This window comes from Schistocerca piceifrons, chromosome 11 (genome assembly GCF_021461385.2).
Source record: "Schistocerca piceifrons isolate TAMUIC-IGC-003096 chromosome 11, iqSchPice1.1, whole genome shotgun sequence".
Lineage (NCBI taxonomy): Eukaryota > Metazoa > Arthropoda > Insecta > Orthoptera > Acrididae > Schistocerca > Schistocerca piceifrons.
In genome coordinates this window covers 78,775,637-78,799,945 of record NC_060148.1, presented here as the reverse complement: position 1 = coordinate 78,799,945, position 24,309 = coordinate 78,775,637, and the positions used below count along the sequence as shown (strand labels likewise).

At 42.3% G+C, this 24,309-nt stretch overlaps 1 protein-coding gene and 1 non-coding gene across 2 annotated transcripts in view; one reads left to right on the top strand and one right to left on the bottom strand.

Annotated features, from left to right (window-relative positions):
* LOC124719894 (alpha-mannosidase 2) overlaps positions 1–24,309 on the bottom strand; it is a 784,015-nt gene that overhangs the window by 42,298 nt on the left and 717,408 nt on the right. Inside the window, exon 15 of the mRNA XM_047245074.1 lies at positions 20,906–21,167. Coding sequence (XP_047101030.1) covers positions 20,906–21,167 — 262 coding nt within the window. The remainder of the gene's footprint in view (positions 1–20,905; positions 21,168–24,309) is intronic.
* On the top strand, positions 11,434–11,508 carry Trnaa-ugc. The gene has a single exon. It is a non-coding gene; the product is annotated as a tRNA-Ala (tRNA).

Here is a 24,309-nt window from a genome sequence, read left to right as displayed (position 1 = left end):
TCGCTGTTGAGAGGAATGTCGCTACACGTATTGCCAAATGCAGTGAGGTTGACGGACATCATTTTGAGCATTTATTGCATTAATGTGGTATTTACAGGTAATCACGCTGTAACAGCATGCATTCTCAGAAATGATAAGTTCCCAAAGGTACATGTATCACATTCGAAGGACGGAAATAAAATGTTCAAACGTACTTACGTTCTATATTTTAATTTAGAAAAGCTATCTGTTACCAACTGTTCGCCTAAAATTGTGAGCCATATGTTTGTGACTATTACAGCGCCATTTATCACAAAGCGAAAAAAGTGGTCCAACTAAAACATTCATATTTCTTTACGTACTACACGAATATGTAATAAAAAATGGGGGTTCCTATTTAAAAAAAGGCAGTTGATATCTGTTTGACCTATGGCAGCGCCATCTTGTGGGCCAACCATAGCGCCATCTGGTTTCCCCCTTCAAGCTACACAAGTTTCGTTCTTTGTAGTTTTATCGTTTGATGCTTATTTCGTGAGATATTTGGCCCAGTCGCTATCAATGGGCCACCGTGTATATCATTCTGCCCTATTTGATAAAAAACTTCATATTCATTGCGAAGGCGTGTGGAATGTTCTGGAAGGACGTGCGTTGTCGTAATTATCGGTGGACTGTTGGCATTGATAAAATTATGTACATATACTTAATTAAGTAAGTAATCAAGAAATTAAAGTAATAAGTCCTTAGCAATAAATAACTAAAGACTGTAGAGATGTTAGCATGAAAAATAAATGCTTCTAATTAACAAAATGGTAATCTAAAAATTCAGTAACAAAAGAACGCACTATCTTGAGAAACAGCCTAAAAGTTATTACCAAGCAATGTATTTTCATTTGTTATTTGTTTTTATGTCTTCCTCTGTATTTAATATGCTTTGTAATTACATTTCTAATTAACTCTCCAATTGTTTACATCTCACAGTTTTCCAATTTCCAGAATTTGAAGCCTTAATTGTGCATTCTATCTGTTTAATCGGATAAAGCACAAGCTTTGTACTACCATTACATGTTAGTAACCAAATCCAAACTGCAATTAATTATATAACTAAAATAATATGAGGCATTATTGTAATTAAAGCTCAGAATGATTTTCTTATGGAAAACTAAAGACATTACCATAAAAGATTGTCATTGAATATTGTATTTTATACCTTATTCGGCAGTAACATCAGTTTCTTTACATTTTGTAAATTTTAACTGTAACATGAAAATTATACAAAATTAATAATGCTTTATTTTGGGAGTTATTGTTAAAATTCTATGTAAAGCGAGGCTGCGAGTTAGTTGTTGAGTTGTTGTTTTGCAAGTCAGATTTGAAGTTACTCTTGGAAGTCAAAGAGATCAGTGAAGTCAGTCTGTGTTTTGTTTTCATGACGAGTGTGCAGTTTGGATGTCAATTAGTGTGAATAAATTTTGTGAAGCATGAAAATTTCCCATTCATTCATCAATGGACCTGGCAGAATAAATTTAAGTAACATTTAACACGAATTGTTACAGTACTCGGATACTTAAGTGGAAACAATTTACTTAGCATGTCACAGTTTGGTTTGCGGAAAGGTTGATTTACTGAAATGGTATTTATACTTGGACTCATCATCAAATTGTGAAAGCTTTAAATGATAATATATCAGCGGTTGGTGTTTTTTGAGATCTCTCCAAGGCCTTTGGATGTGAGGATCATGATATTCTCTTAGAGAAAATCAAGTTCTATGGAATCGATGGCTTTAGACATAGCTGCTTAGAATCATACTTGACAAACATAATGCGAAAGGTTGTGCTGAATAATTCAGACAATGACCAAAACGCAGAAAATTTTAGTAACAGGTGCTTTAAAAAAATTTAAAAAAAAAGCACACAGGAGATCCCACAGGGTTCAATTTTGGGTCCAGTCCTACTCCTTATATATGTGAATGACCTTCTATTTAACATTCAAAAAGCATAGGGTAACGTTGGGTAAAAGTATTCGTCTGGTAACAGTTCACAGTGACATTTTCTCTACATTGGCAACAATGAATGAAAACAGGAAACTACATTCAGCTGTTGTTTCTACAGCAACTACGTCATATGTAAACTTGAAGAGCTCTAGCAAATTTATTGCTTATAACTGGTAAATATAAATTGTTGTTTCAAAATATGTAATTTTTAAGTTTTATGTCATAAGCAATAATCACTGTCAAGAGGTGCACTATAAAATAAAAATATTTACCAAAAGAATCACTGTTCAGTGAGGAATAGACCACAGGATGACAAACAGTGGAAATAAAAAAATGATTGTGTTTTGTTGTAATGTTGTTTCTTTTATTTAAGACACGTTTTATTTCCGAATATGCAGGAACCAGAAAATGGCAAAATACAAGAGAGAAACAGAAATGAGGCTCACTTTTATGGTCTATAGCCGAAGAGACAAGGAATATAACTGTCAATGGGGAAAGCAAAAGAAACACTTGGGAATGAATGACTGTATGTTAAGGAAATGACTAGAAGTAGTATTTCCTTATTACTATTGTAATTATTATTGTTACTGTTGTTTACCCACATATGGTCTTTTATTCTGGTGGCCTTTAGGTGCAATGCAATGTACATAAGTCTAAATACATTATCTTTGCAGGGCTACATCCCCACATCACTAGCCAGATTCATGGAGACATTCAGTTCAGTCATGGAAAAAAAAAAACATGCACATCATTGCTGGGACCTGGATACCCAATTTTATGGTCTGACCAGAAGACACATGAGGAGGTTGGCATTCTATTTTAATCTTGATCACAGGGTTTAACCGAAATACAATATTGGCAGGAAAGGATTGGTTGACTGACTTTAGCAAGAGACAGGAATTATATCTTCTTAGTCCTGCACTGTGCAACTTCGACGAATTTTGGATTTAACAAGACCCTCGTAGATTCATGTTTTAATAATTTGAAGTAATGCTACTATGTGAAGAAGTTTAAAAGCATGACAAGAGGTAGTTGAAACCCTGTCAGAGAATGTAATTCAATTGCTCCAGTCCTGGGTGGTCCTGAGTTAACAGGGTAATGCTCCTCCATCGCCAGACAGTGTGACTTTGGCAGGTGGTGGGTGACTGGAAAGATAAGGCACAGGAGACTTGTTTTTGTAGAAGATTGGGAGGATATTTACGGTCAGTGAAGGCTTCACTGAGACCCTCAGTATATTTCGAGAGGGACTGCTCTTCACTGCAGGTGCGACGACCACAGGTGGCTAGTCTGTATGGCAGGGACTTCTTGGTATGGAACAGGTGGCAGCTGTTGAAGTGGAGGTATTTCTGGTGGTTAGTAGGTTTGATAGGGACGGCGGTACTGATGTAGCCATCTTTGAGGTGGAGGTCAACATCTAGGAAGGTGGCTTGTTGGGTTGAGTAGGACCACGTGAAGCAAATGGGGGAGAAGTTGTTGAGATTCTGGACGAATGTGGATAGGGTGACCTCACCCTCGATCCAGATCACAAAGATGTCATCAATGAATCTGAGCCAGGTGAGGGGTTTCTATTCTGGGTGCTTATGAAGGATTCCTCTAGATGGCCAATGAATAAGTTGGTATAGGATGGTGCCACACGGGTGCCCATAGCCATATCCCAGATTTGTTTGTAGGTAATGTCTTCAAAGGAGCAGTAATTGTGAGTGAGGATACAGTTAGTCATGGAGACTAGGAAGGAGGTTGTTGGTTTGGAATCCATAGGGCGTCTGGAAAGGCAGTGTTCAATAGCAGTAAAGCCATGGGCATTAGAAATGTTAGTGTAGAGGGAGGTGGTAACAATAGTGACGAGCAGGGCACCGTGTGGTAAAGGGGCAGGAACGGTGGAGAGTTGCTGGAGGGAATGGTTGGTATCTTTTATATATGAGGGTAGATTCCGGGTAATAGGCTCAAGGTGTTGATGTACGACAGCAGAATGCTCTCAGTGGGTGACACAGTAACTGGCCACAATGTGTTGCCCTGGGTGGTTGGGTTTATGGACTTAAAGAAGCATATAGAAGGTAGGAGTGTGGGGAGTGGTAGGGTTTAGCAGAGAGATGGATTCTGGCGAGAGGTTCTGGGATGGGTCTACGGATTTGAGGAGTGACGGGAGATCCTGCTCGATTTCGGGAATGGGGTCACTGCGGCAAGGTTTGTAGGCGGATGAATCTGACAGCTAGTGGAGTCCTTCTGCCAGGTAATCCTTGTGGTTCAAAACAACAGTGGAGGAGCCTTTGTCTGCAGGATTATAAGGTTGTGATCAGTTTTTAGATGGTGCACTACAGTTCTTTCTGGGGATGAAAGGTTAGTTTGCATGTTGAGGGATTTGAGAAGCTCCTGACATATTCTGCATATTTCTGATTAGTATGTCGAAAAGAATAATTCTTTGGGGTTAGTCATCACTTAGAAACAAAGTATTCATACCACAAAAGCAAGCAGTAAGAATAACATATGGTGTTCCCCACGGACCTCTTTAAGGAGCTAGGTATTTTAACTGTGCAGTCACAATACATACTTTTGCTGATGAAATTCATCGTAAATAATGCATCATAATTTGAGAAGAACAGTGACGAACATACCTACCACACCAGAAGGAAAAATGATCTTTATTACCCATTGGAGAGAATTTCAATATGCAGAAACAAAAATTTTTAACATTCATTTGCCCAATGACACAAAACATCTGACAGGCAACCAAGCAAGTTTTAAACCTAATTTAAAATCATTTCTCCTGAGCAACACCTTCTATTACATTGATGAATTTCTATTTAAAAACTGGTAGCCAGTAAAAAAAAACACCTATTTTTGAAGTGTGGTCGTTGCATCAGTAGGAATAAAATTATAATGTTTTTCATTAATGTTAACACTTGTTAACACTAATGATATAAACATATCATGTAAATGGACCAATTCCAAATCATATGGATGAAAGAATTGCTCAGATGATGTATGGAACATGTAACTAACTACTATTGAACTCACAAACATTGAGTTTACTGTATTAGATATATCTACCACACAGGTAATAGGATAATGGCTGGAAAGAGTCCTCCCGGGCGCCCCATTGTGGCCGGTTACTGTGTCACCAACTGAGAGAATCTCTGCTGTCGTACATCAACACCTTGAGCCTATTACCCGGAATCTACCCTCGTATATAAAAGATACCAACCATTCCCTCCACCGACTCTCCACTGTTCCTGCCCCTTTACCACACGGTCCCCTGCTTGTCACTACTGATGCCACCTCCCTGTACACTAACATTCATAGTGCCCATGGCCTTACTGCTATTGAACACTACCTTTCCATACGCCCTATGGATTCCAAACCAACAACCTCCTTCCTAGTCGCCATGACCAACTGTATCCTCACTCACAATTACTTCTCCTTTGAAGACATTACCTATAAACAATAGTCGAATGGATATAGAGTAGCAACAAATGACAGACTCCATGATGTCACCAAACCAGTGACGTGGCAGGGTGAGTGCTACGTGAAATCTGGCTGCTTCCTGGGGCAATCTTCCAAATGTAGTAACTCATGGATGCGAGTTCTAAGTGCATAGACTACCATTGTGGGCAACGGCCTTCCAGTAACCATTTAACATTTATGTCAGGATCATCGGCTGCATTTGAGCTTGATTATAGTTAAATGTCTTTGAAGATTTTTGTATCTCCATTTCAGAAGACTGTCTACAATCTGACACATGGTACAAAGTGTGTATTAGGCCTTTAGAGCACATTTGTGGAGATACAAGTAAAATATAACCTCTCAGAACACAAGAAGAGTACAGGTGAACTAGGAGTTTAGGTATCTCATTATTTATAGAAATTCATAAATGGGTGTGATAAATGTTAAGTACTTCTTGATAGTGGTGATGAGGTCACTGCAAGTGCAATAGTGACATTAACACAAATTTACTCAATGTGTACATGTGGTACCTGGTTTCATATTTAAAATTGACACCGGAGGATGCCATTCATTTCAAACATATCCAATGAATCTGACAGTTTGTTCCTAAGCAGCACAGATCATATAAAAGTATTTAAATAACATGTGGAAGAGATACCTTACTACATTCGCTTTTCCAAGATAGGTGCTTATCAAACACATGTGTAAGAAAGCACTGCAAAAATATGTCACATTTCAGGAAAAACTTTCACAAACAACAAACAACCACATTCTAAACAATAGTACATGAAAGTTACTCACATTTTCAAAAAAAAAAAAAAAAAAAAATCAAATTTCTATGTGATGATGTGTCTCTTCCTTACTACTTCTCCTTTTTCAGTGTTTGTCTTTCTGTTCCACATGATACAAAAACTGTGTTTTTCAAATCAGGTCACCTTCCAAGTGTGCATGTTTCGTGCAAGCTCACAAATGAAGCAACTGCCTTCAAGGTAATTTCTGCTGAAGACTTTTTTATAGTTGTTATTGACCCTTCTAATTTCCTCTACAGCATAATGTTATCTCCATGAAATGCACAATATATGACCAATGAGACATTTGTACCAAAATTGATACTGGAAATTTCACATCCAACCGCTAGTACCAGTGCATATCCACCAAACAATCAGGCTGTGACTTCACTTGAGGCAGTCGCAGGCCTCCTTTCACAAAGGCCTCAGTCCGTCTGCTAATACTGGTATTAAAAATATTCGTATTTGTATGTTTTGTGTACGTATCAGGAAGGAATCATGACACAGATTGGGTTGTGGCATCCCCTAGTTATTATTCACCTCAAAATCGCACAGCATACTGCATTTGATGCACCTACTTTTTGGTATCAAGACAAGGAGCTGTGTGAGTCCCTTTAACAACCATTGATCTTTCAGCATTCAGTCCATATATACGATCGAGGTAATGAGACAGGAAGTGGGAATACCTTTACTATTTATTATCACAGAAACATTTTTTTTCATTTGGTTTATAATATTATCTGAGGAGATTCCAGATGGTAAGTTTCAGATGTCATCCCATACTAAAACCATTTTGAAACGAGGGTGGTGCATTTTAAGAAGAAAGAACATGACTTGGATTTCCTGCACACACAGCAGCTGGAAATGTGCTCCAAACTGAAAAACGCAAGGCAGTACAATTCCTGTGGGCATACTCTCAAAGCTGTGCAGATTCACTGTGAAATTCAGGTGGTATACAGGCCAAATGGAATGTCCCCTCTGGGCATAGCGAAACAGTTCAACAATTTGACCAACGTCACACAGACGTGGGTAATGCTGATGCATAAACACTGATCACAGACATCCCCAGGCAACTGGGGAACTGATTCGTAGAGAGTGCAGATTTTTCAGCAGTGACATTGTTCACACATTTCTCGAATGACTCAGCAATCGAGAAGGAGATTTTTATAATCAAGGAATTGAACAATCAATAGAAAATTCCAACTGCTGTTTTGAGAGACTTGTTGATTATGTTCAAAAACAGTGCCATGTATGTGAGTCATTTTGAAGTGTAGTGTAGCATTCCAGAAAAGTTAACTGGCCTGTTTAAATAACGTGTAGCTTACCTTTTGAAGTAATTTCATACTATACAGGTACCATGATACAGGAGAGAGGGGGGGGGGGGGTCTCCTGACTACTATGCATGTCAAAAACATTGAGCGTGTTCGCATTTCATCCAAATTACATGTCTCAGGAGATTGGAGGCACGGTCTGGAGATCAGAGGAATGGTCTGTCAGCTTCTTACTGCTCATCTTAAGACATTCAGCTTTTTCTGTTTGGTATATATGCTATGCATGTACCTGGAGACAGTCTCTTCGCTGCTGCACATCTAAAAATATTTGGTGTACATATGATGACGCTGATAAATCACACAACAGCTGAATCTGATAATTAAAAAATGAATAAAGACATATAAAACAGACAATAATTTTTGCAAATCACAATAACACCTACGCTCTGGGCACACTTGAATACAAAAATAATGTCATAGCATGTGCTCAAAGCAAGAATGTAGAGAGGACAGCATTCAAATGTGAGAGACATCACATGTGTAACAAGATATGCCAGGGTGGTTTGGTGGCTGGGGGCAGTCTGCTGCTACTGCCTACCTTTAAGTATTTAGCTCTTTTATTAGCGCTGAGTGTACATAGCTTGCCACCATGACACTATTACACACAATGTCTATTCAAAAAATTTCGGAACATTTGTAATTTCGCACAAATGGTTGTTGGATCGAAATGCGGTTAGCATCCCTGCACTTGCCTGTGTTTAATGTGTAGCTGCCAGTAGTTTCACTGTTCTATGTCTGTTAGTTATTGTTCAGTGCCGTATTGAGTAGAACATTGTGTGACACAGTTTGCTCTGGGCACACTTGAACACAAAAATAATGTCATAGCACGTGCTCAAAGCAAGAATGTAGGGAGGACAGCACTCAAATGTGAGAAATGTCACACGTGTGACAAGATATGGCAGGGTAGTTTGGTGGCTGGTGGCAGTCTGCTGCTACTACCTACCTTCAAGTGCTTACCTCTTTTACTAGCGCTGAGTGTACATAGCTTGCCACCATGACACTATTACACACAATGTCTATTCAAAAAATTTCGGAACATTTGTAATTTTGCACAAATGTTTGTTGGATCGAAATGCGGTTGGCATCCCTGCACTTGCCTGTGTTTAGTGTGTAGCTGCCAGTAGTTTCACTGTTGTATGTCTGTTAGTTATTGTTCAGTGCCGTATTGAGTAGAACATTATGTCACACAGTTTGCGAATTTCGAGATGGCAGAGTTAGAGGAGTAACACGTCTGCATTAAATTTTGTGTGAAACTCAAGAAAACCTTTAGAGACACACCAAATGTTACAGGAAGCCTACAGTGATGAGTGCTTAAGCTGTACTCAAGTCTTACAAATGGTGCACACAGATCAAAAATGGTCGGACGGAAGTTAAAGATGAGCCTCGTTTGTAACGCCCTCTCACAGCTATCGATGACATTCATGTCAGGAATGTCAATGAAACTGCGCATGCCAATTGAAGACTGACCGTCAGAGATACACTCCTGGAAATGGAAAAAAGAACACATTGACACCGGTGTGTCAGACCCACCATACTTGCTCCGGACACTGCGAGAGGGCTGTACAAGCAATGATCACACGCACGGCACAGGGACACACCAGGAACCGCGGTGTTGGCCGTCGAATGGCGCTAGCTGCGCAGCATTTGTGCACCGCCGCCGTCAGTGTCAGCCAGTTTGCCGTGGCATACGGAGCTCCATCGCAGTCTTTAACACTGGTAGCATGCCGCGACAGCGTGGACGTGAACCGTATGTGCAGTTGACGGACTTTGAGCGAGGGCGTATAGTGGGCATGCGGGAGGCCGGGTGGACGTACCGCCGAATTACTCAACACGTGGGGCGTGAGGTCTCCACGGTACATCGATGTTGTCGCCAGTGGTCGGCGGAAGGTGCACGTGCCCGTCGACCTGGGACCGGACCGCAGCGACGCACGGATGCACGCCAAGACCGTAGGATCCTACGCAGTGCCGTAGGGGACCGCACCGCCACTTCCCAGCAAATTAGGCACACTGTTGCTCCTGGGGTATCGGCGAGGACCATTCGCAACCGTCTCCATGAAGCTGGGCTACCGTCCCGCACACCGTTAGGCCGTCTTCCGCTCACGCCCCAACATCGTGCAGCCCGCCTCCAGTGGTGTCGCGACAGGCGTGAATGGAGGGACGAATGGAGACGTGTCGTCTTCAGCGATGAGAGTCGCTTCTGCCTTGGTGCCAATGATGGTCGTATGCGTGTTTGGCGCCGTGCAGGTGAGCGCCACAATCAGGACTGCATACGACCGAGGCACACAGGGCCAACACCCGGCATCATGGTGTGGGGAGCGATCTCCTACACTGGCCGTACACCACTGGTGATCGTCGAGGGGACACTGAATAGTGCACGGTACATCCAAACCGTCATCGAACCCATCGTTCTACCGTTCCTAGACCGGCAAGGGAACTTGCTGTTCCAACAGGACAATGCACGTCCGCATGTATCCCATGCCACCCAACGTGCTCTACAAGGTGTAAGTCACTACCCTGGCCAGCAAGATCTCCGGATCTGTCCCCCATTGAGCATGTTTGGGACTGGATGAAGCATCGTCTCACGCGGTCTGCACGTCCAGCACGAACGCTGGTCAAACTGAGGCGCCAGGTGGAAATGGCATGGCAAGCCGTTCCACAGGACTACATCCAGCATCTCTACGATCGTCTCCATGGGAGTATAGCAGCCTGCATTGCTGCGAAAGGTGGATATACACTGTACTAGTGCTGACATTGTGCATGCTCTGTTGCCTGTGTCTATGTGCCTGTGGTTCTGTCAGTGTGATCATGTGATGTATCTGACCCCAGGAATGTGTCAATAAAGTTTCCCCTTCCTGGGACAATGAATTCACGGTGTTCTTATTTCAATTTCCAGGAGTGTATTTCAGATGAATGTAACATTTCAGCTGGACCATGTCATGAAGTCCTGACACGGAATCTTGGAAAGAATCGAGTTGCCGCCAAGTTTGTCCCACGGCTCCTAAGTCAATACCAGAAAGACCTTTGTCTAGCAGTCTGTGAGGAGCTTTCGGATCATGCAAATGGAAATGAGATGTTCCTTAAGATAATCATGACTGGTGATGAAATGAGGGTCTATGGTTATGATGTTGAAATCAAGGTTCAATCTTCACAATGGGTCAGGAAATGTTCTCCAAGACCGAAAAAAGCTCGTCAGGTCAGGTCAGATGTCAAAGCCATACTGGTAGTTTTCTATGGCTTTGAAGGATTAGTTCATCATGAATTCGTGCCAAAGTGACAAATTGTTAATCAATGCTACTGCTGGGATATGTTGCGACGCCTATGAGAAAATGTGAGAAGGAAATGGCCTGAAATGTGGTGAGACAATTTATGGCTCTTACCTGACAATAATGCATGTACACATTCATCCCTTTTGGTGCTTGACTATAGACCTGGCTCCTGCAGACTTCTTTTTTATTTCCATTGAAAACCCCATTGAAAGGACAAAGATTTGAAATGATAATTAAATGGACACCCTAGCTGCAAACAGGCGTTGATGTACTTCATTGGGGACATGTTGAAAATGTGTGCCCCGACCGGGACTCGAACCCGGGATCTCCTGCTTACGTGGTAGACGTCTGTCATGCAAAGCTGCATGGTCATCCACAGTAACTGTTCTTTCGGGAACAGATACTACCGTCATATATAGTTAAAATATGGCTTCCCGGCCATTGACCTTCTTGTGCGAAGGCACACGCTATGCCCGAACTCGTACGGGACTTGGTAGATTAATCTGCCACGAGTAATGAGTATGATGGGCAAACATCTATTAGTCGCAGTACGAATGTAGTGGTGTGGACATGTTGGGAATGTGGATCTCACGGGAAGCGTGCAAGGGATAAGTCCCTGCAGATGCACTATCCTCCGTGCCCGCGGTGGCTCAGATGGATAGAGCGTCTGCCATGCAAGCAGGAGATCCCGGGTTCGAGTCCCGGTCGGGGCACACATTTTCAACATGTCCCCAATGAAGTACATCAACACCTGTTTGCAGCTAGGGTGTCCATTTAATTATCATTTCATTTCTAGCAAAGCTGCATGGTCATCCACAGTAACTGTTCTTTCGGGAACAGATACTACCGTCATATATAGACAAAGATTTGCCCGACAGATGAGATAAAAGAAAATTTGCAGATGGTGCTTTGCACAATCCAGCAAGATGCGTACCTAGACTGCTACCAGAAGTGGAAACTGCATTGGGAGTGGTGTATCGATTGTGGAGACCATGCACAGTAAGTAAAAGGTAAAAGCAGAAAAATTTTGTGAACGTGGTTCCAGAATTTTTTGAACAGACCTCATAGATAATGGCCATATATCTGATAAACAAGAACATTACAGCCTAAGAACACACACTTTTCCTCTACAGCGGTGGTATATACATTGCAATCCAGGTGGAGGTCCAAATTTTGAACTCTTTCCTAACTTATTGTTCCATGTATGCTCTTATTGGATTTCTTAATGAAATGTGAGATGCACACCCATTGCCATATATGAACCAACCTCCAATAACATCTAAAACATGAAATTCGAGACATGCATTCCCCACTGAAAAATGATCCACCTAGTATCATGTACAACATAATAAGTGCTGTAAGTGTTTTTCCAATACACTGTACTCTAAGATGTAGGTAGGACTAAGATGTAGATAGAGTAGAATGTGTGTCTTGTGATATTTCTTGTGCTTGGGGTTGATAAAAATAAATTCTGAGCCCCCATGCAATCACACCACAAATCCAGTTTGTCAATTTCATCATCATGTTATGAATTTGAATATCTCCAGTCAAGCTGCAAGTTTCAGGTCTCTGCTATCACATTTTCCTAACTATGTGCCATATAATGACTGATAAGTCAATACATGTCTTCATAGCACAATATTTATTACACAAAATTTCACTGTCGCAAGCGACATTGGCTATGATTTTGCACTGTTGTCAACTTATATTTGGATTCACAGAAATTAAAAGTGTTGCGAATTTACTTGACCTGCCAAACATCAACTCATTGTGAACTGCTTTTTGGTGTTTCTCTAAAATCTTTTTATAGACATCGCTCTCCCTACCAGTTTAAGGGATGTGAGACTTTAATAATAGAATTAAACAGCCTGAAGAATAGAACTGTTTTAATTTGTATTAGTATTAATTTAAAATATTTTTTCTTTGCATATTAACTTGTATATTTATCTGGTATCATCCTCCATAGTTATAGACTGTTATTCCCACAAATGTGTCTGCCTGCCATTTGGCTGAATAAAATGATGAAATTTTGATGAAATTTGAAATAACCATGAACTTATGTGTAAAGTGTCTTCTTGTAAAAGAATTTTCATGCTGATTACAAAACTGGTCTTAGATTTTGGGAGTTGGTAATATTTCCAAGATTTGGAATAATTTGGTATTATGTGTTACAAGATCATTGCAAAATAATGACAATTATTGTTGTCTCAGAAATGGTAACGAATTAAAAAATTCTGAAATATGTAAATGGGAGATAAGTTCACATACAAACATTACACATAGGGAGATGGATGAATGCACACACCGCCATAAAGATATGTCATGGGAGAAAAGATGAAAAAAGGTGTTTTACTGTCAATTGCAACAGTACAAAACAGTACATTACAAACTATGCACATTTCATGACATCAAGAGTCTGCAAAAGAATCCACTGTAAGGTGACATGATGCTAGATGGCAGTCCTTTCTAGGAGCATGATGTGTGAAGAGAGACCAGAGCAGCATTTCAGAATGGCTGTTGCTTTCTATACACCGACGTCAACAGTGCTCTTATGTAAAGATTGCGCTCTTTGATGGATTCATTTGGAGACTATTTTGACGCACTCTAAGATGTCACAGGTCAGTGTTCCTGGCCTCTACTATTGTATACTGTTGTTACTGACAGTAAAACACATTTAAAATGACAAAATTTATTTTGTCCTTTCTCTCATGCTATATATTTATGATGATGTGTGTGTTCATCCATCTCCCTACACATAATGTTTAGTTATGAACTAACATTCCATTTGCATATTTTAGAATTTTTTAAGCCATTACCATTTTCAAGTCCGCCCCTGATAGCTGAGTGGTCAGCACGACGGAATGTCATGCCTAACGGCCTGGGTTCGATTCCCGGCTGGGTGTGTTGTCCTTATCACCAAATTTCATCCCCATCGACACACAAGTCGCTGAAGTGGCGTCAACTCAAAAGACTTGCACCAGGTCTACACAACGGGAGGTCCTAGCCACATGGCATTTCGATTTACCATTTTCAAGACAAAAAATACTTGCCATGACTTCTGCAATTTCCCTCATATAGTTCAGTAATATTTCAGTGATATGTTTGGGTTACAGCTGTATGCGTGAAACAATATCCTTTTGTCCTCTGGCAGAGTGGTTCTAGGCGCTTCAGTCTGGAACCGCGCGACCGCTACAGTTGCAGGTTCGAATCCTGCTTCGGGCTTGGATGTCTGTGACATCCTTAGGTTAGTTAGATTTAAGTAGTTCTAAGTTCTAGGGGACTGATGACCTCAGATGTTAAGGCCCATAGTGCTCAGAGCCATTTGAACCTTTTGTCGTCCAGCATCTGCTGCCAAATGTTACTTTGAAAAACAGTGATTTAACTGAATTTTAATATTTCCAAACACCTTCCTTAGCTAATAATGTGATACAAATTTTGGAATTAGCTGAATCAGTACGTCCCCCTGAGAATCCCATTATCATAGTTCCACAATTCATGGTAGCAAATTATGGGGTAGCCTTTTAAAGAGCTTTCAACTTCTGAAATATGGATTTCTTACACAAATCCTAAAATATACAGACCTTAAAAAATAGCAACACCAAGACAAAGTAGTGCAAGATAAACAAATGCATCTGAAAGATGAGGTTTATTGAAATTTACCACTAGCCGCACAAGAGTGGCACAAGTACGTCAGACAAGAATGCCTTTGCGCAACAAAGATGCCACTATGAACTTGTCACGGAGTTTGGACGTGGTCGTGTAACATGGCTAGGTGGAGCTGGATGTTCCATCTGTGAGACTGCAGAAAGACTTGGGAGGAATGTAGCCATTGTACACGGTTGCTGGCAGTAGCAGCCACAGGTACATATGGTCACAAGAAGACTAGGCTCCAGATGGCCGTGTAGCACTACTATGCAGCGTATGGTTCAAATGGCTCTGAGCACTATGGGACTTAACATCTGAGGTCATCAGTCCCCTAGAACTTAGAACTACTTAAATCTAACTAACCTAAGGACATCACACACATCCATGCCCGATGCAGGATTCAAACCTGCGACCGTAGTCGTCGCGCGGTTCCAGACTGAAGTGCCTAGAACCGCTCGGCCACACCGGCCGGCCTTAAGGGACAGCTCCAAATAATATGCCCTGTGCTGTGCATTCCACTGGCCCCAAAACACTACCATTTGCGACTTCACTGATGCCAAGGGAGAGCTTATTGTAGGGCACAGTGAAGATCTGTTGTGTTTTCTGATGAAAGCTGGTTCTGTCATGTCAGTAATGGCCGTGTATTGATTATGGACAAGGCCAGTTGATAGCCTATGACCAATCTGTCTGCATGCTACACACACTGGAATAATACCTGGAGTTATGATCTGTAGCGTGATTTTGTATGACAGCCGATGCACACTGACTGAAAATTTGTACGAGGGCCTTTTTTTTCAATCTCTGATAGGCTACATATAAAAGACAAGTTCATAGAAAACAATTATTACTAAAACTTTTGTACACTTATGGTTACTTTTCAACAGAATCACCGAAAAGATTGAGACATTTATCGTACCTCTAGACAAGCTTTGCAATACTCTCTTCAAAAAACGTTGACACCACTGACTGCAAATGAGCATTGACGTTGTTTTGAAGATTTTCGTTGGTTTAAAAGTGCTGCCTTCCTAGCCACGTCTTCAGTAGCATTCCTCTTCGTTTGGTCTGAATGATTCACGGTGAATGATGACAGCCAAAACAGTTGCAGGATAAAGATTTATTAAGATTCTTGACCACGGTTTCGGTAAATCTAAACGTACATTCATCAGAAGTAAAATACCTTCTGATGAAGCTACATTTTGATATACCGAAACCATGGTCAATAATTTTAATAAATCTTTATCCTGCAACTGTTTTGGCTGTCATCATTTACCATGAGGAATTTCAACAGTTGCTGTTTCAGCCATGTTTAAAATCGTGGTTTGAATGACCAAATTTGCAGTCTGCCCCCAGTAGCTGAGTGACCAGTGCGACAGAATGTCAATCCTAAGGGCGCGGGTTTCATTCCTGGCTGGGGTGGAGATTTCCTCCGCTCAGGGACTGAGTGTTGTGTTGTCCTAATCATCACCATTTCACCCCCATCGACGCACAAGTCGCTGAAGTGGCGTCACATCGAAAGACTTGCAACCGGCGAATGGTCTACCCGACGGGAGGCCCTAGTCACACTACATTTACATTTTATTTACCAAATTTGCATTTGACTTCAGGAATTGTGTTGACGCATGACAACGCTCGTCCACGCACAGCTAGCACAACCCAAAGGCTCCTTGAACAATTTCAGTGGGACATTTTCGATGATCAGCCATACAGTCCTGATCTGGCACCCATCGAATTTCAGCCAATGTGAGTTTATTTTCCGGCTTGGTATACCTCAAGCACCCTATCTCAAAATGTCTGTCTCAGCTTTACCTACATCACTGTGATACATGTAAACAATAAGGTTTACACCTGATACAGGCTTTTTCCTTTTTCCGCAAGAGGGTACAAAAATATAGGACATAGAGAATGCTCAACTGAAAAATTTAAGATAGGGAACATGGGGTCAGGGAAGTCAGCTTAAGGAGATGTGGAAGAAACTTGTCTACCACTCTGTGTAGTATTGCTGTTTTCCAGCTTCTTTACAACCAGCATGCACACAATTTTACACATACTATGCTGTTTATTCGTTTCTAGCATTTGTAGACTTAGAGAAAGCTTTTGACAGTGTTGCCTGGAATTCTCTCTTTCAAGTTCTGAAGGTGGCAGGGGTAAAACACAGGGAGCAAAAGGCTGTTTTTACAGAAACCAGATGGCAGTTATAAGAGTTGAGGGGCATGAAAGGGAAGCAGCGGTTGGGAAGGGAGTGAGACAGGGTTGTAGCCTCTCCCCGATGTTATTCAATCTGTATATTGAGCAAGCAGTAAAGCAAACAAAAGAAAAATTTGGAGTAGGAGTTAAAATCCAAGGAGAAGAAATAAAAACTTTGCGGTTCGCCGATGACATTGTAATTCTGTCAGAGACAGCAAAGGACTTGGAAGAGCAGTTGAACGGAACGGACAGTGTCATGAAAGGAGGGTATAAGATGAACATCAACAAAAGCAAAACGAGGATAATGGAATGTGGTCGAGTTAACTCGGGTGCTGCTGAGGGAATTAGATTAGGAAATGAGACACTTAAAGAAGTAAATGAGTTTTGCTATTTGGGGAACAAAATAACAGATGATGGTCGAAGTAGAGAGGATATAAAATGTAGACTGGCAATGGCCAGGAATGCGTTTCTGAGGAAGAAAAATTTGTTAACATCGAGTATAGATTTAAATGTCAGGAAGTCATTTCTGAAAGTATTTGTATGGAGTGTAGCCATGTATGGAAGTGAAACATGGATGATAAATACAGTAGTTTGGACTAGAAGAGAATAGAAGCTTTCGAAATGTGGTGCTACAGAAGAATGCTTAAGATTAAGTGAATAGATCACGTAACTAATGCGGAGGTACTGCATAGGTTTGGGGAGAAGAGAAATTTGTGGCACAACTTGCCTAGAAGAAGGGATCGGTTGGTAGGACATGTTCTGAGGCATCAAGGGATCATCAATTTAGTATTGGAGGGGAGCGTGGAGGGTAAAAATTGTAGAGGTAGACCAAGATATGAATACACTAAGCACATTCAGAAGGATGTAGGTTGCAGTAGGTACTGGGAGATGAAGAAGCTTGCGTAGGATAGAGTAGCATGGAGAGCTGCATCAAACCAATCTCAGGACTGAAGACCACAACAACCACAACAAACATTGCAAAACCACAGGTGCGATAAATGTCTCAATCGTTTCGGTGATTTTGTTGAAAAGTAACCATATGTGTATAAAACTTTTGGTAGTAAAATGATTGTTTTCTACGAACTTGTCTTTTATTTATAGCCTACCAGGGTTGGAAAAAAAAACTGCCCAAGTACATCAGTCTGCTGATTCGACCAGCTGTGTTGCTATTCATGTACAGCATTCCACAGGGTGTTTTCCAAGAGAACAACACTTGCCCAGATACTGCTGTTGTAGCCCACCGTCCTCTACAGTGTGTCGAGGTGTTGCCTTGGCGTGCTCGATCACCAGATCTCTCTCTCCAATTGAGCATATATGGGACATTATCAGATGACAACTCCAGCATCATCCACAAACAGCACCCTCGAGGGCGTTTGAAACGTCCGTGCAAAGTCCGAGAGATGGCACCACCGGCGCGTATCGAAGTCATGTTTAGCTAGTAGCATCTTTGGAGAGAGCGCACACCAAGTTTCAGCCATATTGGTCTATTTCTTCGTGTTAGACATTCGTGTGAATCAAAGAGGTCGAGTGATTGTCAAAAAATGGACGAAAAAGAATTTCGTGTGGTGATCAAACATTACTCTATGAAGCGCAAAACGCCTCAGGTGACTAAAGAGAAGCTTGATAAACATTATCGCGACACTGCACCTTCGATTAGAATGGTTTATAAGTGGTTTGAAAATTTTCGGAGTGGCCATATGGGCACAAGTGATGTTGAACGTTCTGGGCGCCCTGTGGAGGTTACGACTCCAGAAATCATTGATAAAATCCATGACATGGTGATGGATGACGGAAGAGTTAAGGTGTGTGAGATTGCTAGTGCTGTGGGCATCTAGAATGAAAGGGTGCATAACATTTTGCATAAACATTTGGACATGAGAAAGCTATCCGCAAGATGGGTTCCGCAATTGCTCACGCTTGACCAAAAACGGAATAGTTTTTGCAGCTGTTCAGGAAGAATCCGCAGGACTTTAAGCGTCGTTTCGCCACTGTGGATGAAACATGGATTACATTACTATACTCCTAAGACCAAAGAAAAATCTAAACAATGGGTTACCAAAGGAGAATTTGCACGAAAAAAGGCGAAGACCATTCCTTCGGCCAGAAAGTTTATGGCGACTGTCTTTTGGGATTAACAAGGGATAATCCTCATCGACTATCTGGAAAAGGGTAAAACTATTATAGGTGTCTGGTATTCATCGTTATTGGACCGTTTGAAAACCGAGCTGCAAGGAAAACGCCGGCGATTGGACTGCAAAAAAGTCCTTTTCCATCACGACAATGCACCAGCACACACCTCAGCTGTTGAGGTCACAAAATTAATGGAAATAGGATTCCAACTCGTTTCACATCCCCCCTATTCTCAATACATGGCTCCCTCGGACGACTATTTGTTCCCCAATTTCAAGAAATGGCTGGCGGGACAAAAAATTTATTCAAACGAGGAGGTGATTGCAGCAACTAATAGTTATTTTGCGGACTTGGATAATTCCTGTTATTCGGAAGGCTTCAACAAATTAGAACGCGTTGGACGAAGTGTATAAGTCTAAAAGGAGAGACTATGTCGAAAAATAAAAAAGGTTTACCCCTAACACTAAGTAGTTTTTATTCTCGCACGGGCATTCCAAACGCCCCTCGTAAGGGTCCCTGTATTGACCCACCACGTGCAACAGCCATGGAAATCCACTCCACAAACCGACATCCGGAACCTGTGCAATACAACGTATCCACGCTTGCTTGCTTACATTAAACATTCTGGCGGTTGCACCAGTTATTAGTTTACCAGCTATTATCATTTCCAATGGCTTATGTCATCTTGACATTACCTGAGATCTTGCAATGTTAATGACAAAAATATGTTACTTAGATCGATGAATTCTTGAAATTACATTATTCACCTTCATTATTTTTCGTGTTCCGTCAGTGTACTATTTCAGAAGGATCGTATTTTATCTATGGAACCAACAATCGGCAATGTTACGCTGATGTTATAAATGCGTGTTATGTTTGGTTGGTTGGTGTGGTCTTCAGTCCTGAGACTGGTTTGATGCAGCTCTCCATGCTACTCTACCCTGTGCAAGCTTCTTCATCTCTCAGTACCTACTGCAACCTACATCCTTCTGAATCTGCCTTGTGTATTCATCTCTTGGTTCCCCTCTACGATTTTTACCCTCCACGCTGCCCTCCAATACTAAATTGGTGATCCCTTGATGCCTCAGAGCATGTTTTGCCAACCGATCCCTTCTTCTTGTCAAGTTGTGCCACAAACTCCTCTTCTCCCCAATCCTATTCGGTACCTCCTCATTAGTTATGTAATCTACCCATCTAATCTTCAGTATTCTACTGTAGCACCACATTTCGAAAGCTTCTATTCTCTTTTTGTCTAAACTATTTATCGTTCATGTTTCACTTCCATACATGGATACACTCCATACAAATACTTTCAGAAACAACATCCTGACACTTAAATCTATACTCGATGTTAACAAATTTCTCTTGTTCAGAAACGCTTTCCTTGCCATTGCCACTCTACATTTTATATCCTCTCTACTTCGAGCATCACCAGTTATTTTGTTCCCCTTATATCCGCCATTCAAGACACTGTCCATTCAGTTCAACTGCTCTTCCGAGTCCTTTGCTGTCTCTGGTAAAATTACAATGTCATCGGCAAACCTCAAAGTTTTAATTTCTTCTCCATGGATTTTGATACCTACTCTGAGTTTTTCTTTTGTTTCCTTTACTGCTTGCTCAATATACAGATTGAATAACATCAAGGAGAGTCTACAACCCTGTCTCACTCCCTTCCCAACCACTGCTTCCCTTTCATGTCCCTCGACTCTTATAACTGCCATCTGGTTTCTGTACAAATTGTAAATAGCCTCTCGCTCCCTGTATTTTACCCCTGCCACCTTCAGAATTTGAAAGAGAGTATTCCAGTTGTCAAAAGCTTTCTCTAAGTCTACAAATGCTAGAAACGTAGGTTTGCCTTTCCTTAATCTATTTTCGAAGATAAGTCGTAGGGTCAATATTGCCTCACGTGTTCCAACATTTCTACGGAATCCAAACTGGTCTTCCCCGAGGTGCGCTTCTACCAGTTGTTCCGTTCGTCTGTAAAGAATTCGTGTTAGTGTTTAAGACAAAAAAAAAGGGATTTACTTGACATAAGTTCCGTTAATGGAGAAGGACTTTGTTGCTACATGTTGTGACTGAATTCGCTTCAATAATTGATTATGAAATTATTTCACTGCCAGTAGCTTTGGACACAGTTCGGTCGGTAGTTACCTGGCGCGGCGGCCGGGTCTAGCTCCTCGAGCAGCAGCCAGTAGCGCGAGGCGGTGCGCTTGTTGTCGACGACGCCCTCGCCCATGCCGCGCGAGTCGTCGTACAGCGTGCGCCGGTCCAGCATCACCTCCAGCCAGCCGGGCTGCCAGCCGGCCGCGCCCTGGGCCCGGTTCACCAGCAGCGTCAGCCGCCGCCCAGAGTCCTGCACCAGCGCCGCCGTCGTCGCCGGGAAGTAGTTGCCCTCGATGCCCACGCGCTCCACCTGCCACCACACAGGACACACCGGTCACAGTCGAGCTAACAGTACGCCTGGCTCTGCAACAAGTTGGCGCCTGTACACAACAGCTTCTATCTAGTGGCCCAAACTAATGCCCAGCTCCGTCCTCACAGGTCACTTCTGGGCTCAATCCTGCTTCTTGTGGCGTTACAAACACACAATGTCCAGCAAGGTTTCGTTTTTGGACCGGCACTGATTATCAGCTGTCCTCAGGGATATCCCTCGGATGGGTAGGAACCCACTGTCCTACGAGGTTCGACCCCTGCACCAAAACCATTACCGCTTATGACCTCATATATCCTCCCTGTGGTGCTTCAAAGACAACATGTCCCATAATGTTCCAGTCTAGAATCATAAATATGAGGTTGTATTCAAAAGTTTTCAGAATATGAATTAACCTCTATTGCATCAGTGCCATAATTGGAAGTAAAATGAGTGGTTCGATTACTACAGGTAAACTGGGAAGTAGTTGCCCTTGCTGCCCACGCACTCCACCTGGCCACCACACAGGACACACATGTTACAGCCAAGCTAAATGTATGTCTGGCTCTGGAACAAGTTGGCATCTTACCCGTGATGTTCTATCTTGTGACCGACACTAATGCCCAGCTCCGTCCTCACAGGTCACCAAACACGCTGTCCTACAATGTTTGGCCCTAGGCTCGATACTATTCCCCACTTTTGGGCTCAATCCTGCGTCTTGTGGTATTGCAAACACACAATGTCCGACAAGGTTTCGTTTTTGGGCCAGCACTAATTCTCAACTCTCCTCAGGAATTTCCCCTCTGTGGCTACGAACACACTTGTCCTATGAGGTTCAAAAAATGTTCAAATGTGTGTGAAATCTTATGGCACTCAAATGCTAAGGTCGTCAGTCCCTAAGCTTACACACTACTTAACCTAAATTATCCGAAGGACATACACACACATCCATGCCCGAGGTAGGACTCGAACCTCCGTCAGGACCAGCCACACAGTCCATGACTGCAGCGCCTCAGACCGCTCGGCTAATCCCACGCGGCCTACGAGGTTCGACCCTTGGACCAAAACTACTACTGCTTATGACCTTGTGACTCCCTCTTGTGGTGCTTCAAAGACACTGTCCCACAATGTTCCATTCTACAATCAAAAATATGAGGTTGTATTCAAAAATTTCCAGAATATCAATTAACCTCTTTTGCATCAGTGCCATAATTAGCAGTGAATGAGTGGTTCGATTAGTACTGGTGAACCGGGAAGTAGTTGCCCTCGATGCCCATGCGCTCCACCTGGCCACCACAGAGGACACACCTGTCACAGCTGAGCTAAAAGTATGTCTGGCTCTGGAACAAGCTGACGTCTTACACATCAGGTTCTATCTTGTTACTGAAACTAATCCCCAGCTCTGGCCTCACAGGTCACCAAACACAGTGTAGTACAATGTTCAGCCCTAGGCTCGAAACTATTCCCCACTTTTGGGCTCAATCCTGCTTCTTGTGGTATTACAAACACACAATGTCCCATAAGGTTTCATTTTTGAACCAGCACTAATTCTCAGCTCTCCTCGGGGATTTCTCTTCCATGGCTACAAACACACTGTCCTACGAGGTTCGAAATATGTTCAAATGTGTGTGAAATCTTATGACACTTAAATGCTAAGGTCATCAGTCCCTAAGCTTACACACTACTTTACCTATATTATCCTAAGCACAAACACACACACCCATGCCCGAGGGAGGACTCAAACCTCCACCAGGACCAGCCGTATAGTCCACGACTGCAGCGACTTAGGCCGCTCGGCTAATCCCACGTCGCTTACCAGGTTCGACCTTTCGACCACAACTACTACTGCTTATGACCTCATGACTACTTTTTGTGGTGCTTCAAAGACACTGTGTCACACATTGTTCCATTCAAGAACCAAAAATATCAGGTTGTATTCAAAAGTTGTCAGAAATAAATTAACCTCTCTTGCATCAGTGCCATAATTGCCTGTGAAATGAGTGGTTCGAATAGTACTGGTGAACTGTGAAGTAGTTGCCCTCGATGCCCTCGCCCTCCACCTGGTCACCACAGAGGACACACCTGTCACAACTGAGCTAAAAGTATGCCTGGCTCTGCAACAAACTGGCGTCTTACATATGAGATTCTATCTTGTGACCGAAACTAGCCCCCAGCTTCGTCCTGACAGGTCACCTAACACACTGTCCTACAATGTTTGGCCCTAGGCTCGAAACCATTCCCCACCTCTGGGCTCAATCCCGCTTCTTCTGGAATTACAAACACACAATGTTCCACAAGGTTTCGTTTTTGGACCAGCACTAATTCACAGCTGTCCTCAGGGATTTCTCTTCGCACTGTTCTACAAGGTTCGACCCTGCAACCAAAACTACTAGTGCTTATGACCTCATGACTCCTTTTTGTGGTGCTTCAAAGACTCCATGTCCCACAATGTTCTATTCTACAATCAAAAATATGAGGTTGTATTCAAAAGTTTTCAGAATATGAATTAACCTCTTTTGCATCAGTGCCATAATTGGCTGTGAAATGAGTGGTTCGAATAGTACTGGTGAACTGGGAAGTAGTTGCCCTCGATGCCCACACTCTCCACCTGGCCACCACCGAGGACACACCTGTCACAGCCAAGCTAAAAGTATGCCTGGCTCTGGAACAAGCTGATGTCTTACACATGAGGTTCTATTTTGTTACCGAAACTAATCCCCAGCTCCCTCCACACAGGTCAACGAACACACTGTCCTACAATATTTGGCTCTAAGCTCAAAACCATTCCCCACTTCTGGGCTCAATCCTGCTTCTTGTGGTATTACAAACACACAATGCCCCACAAGGTTTCGTTTTTCGACCAGCACTAATTCTCATCTCTCCCCTGGGATTTTTCTTCCATGGCTACGAACACACTGTCCTATGAGGTTCAAAAAATCTTCAAATGTGTGTGAAATCGTATGGCACTTAACTGTTAAGGTCATCAGTCCCTAAGCTTACACACTACTTAACCTAAATTATCCTAAGGACAAACACACACATCCATTCCCAAGGGACGACTCGAATCTCCGCTGGGACCAGCCACACAGTCCATGACTGCAGCGCCTTAGACCGCTCGGCTAATCCTGCGTGACCTACGAGGTTC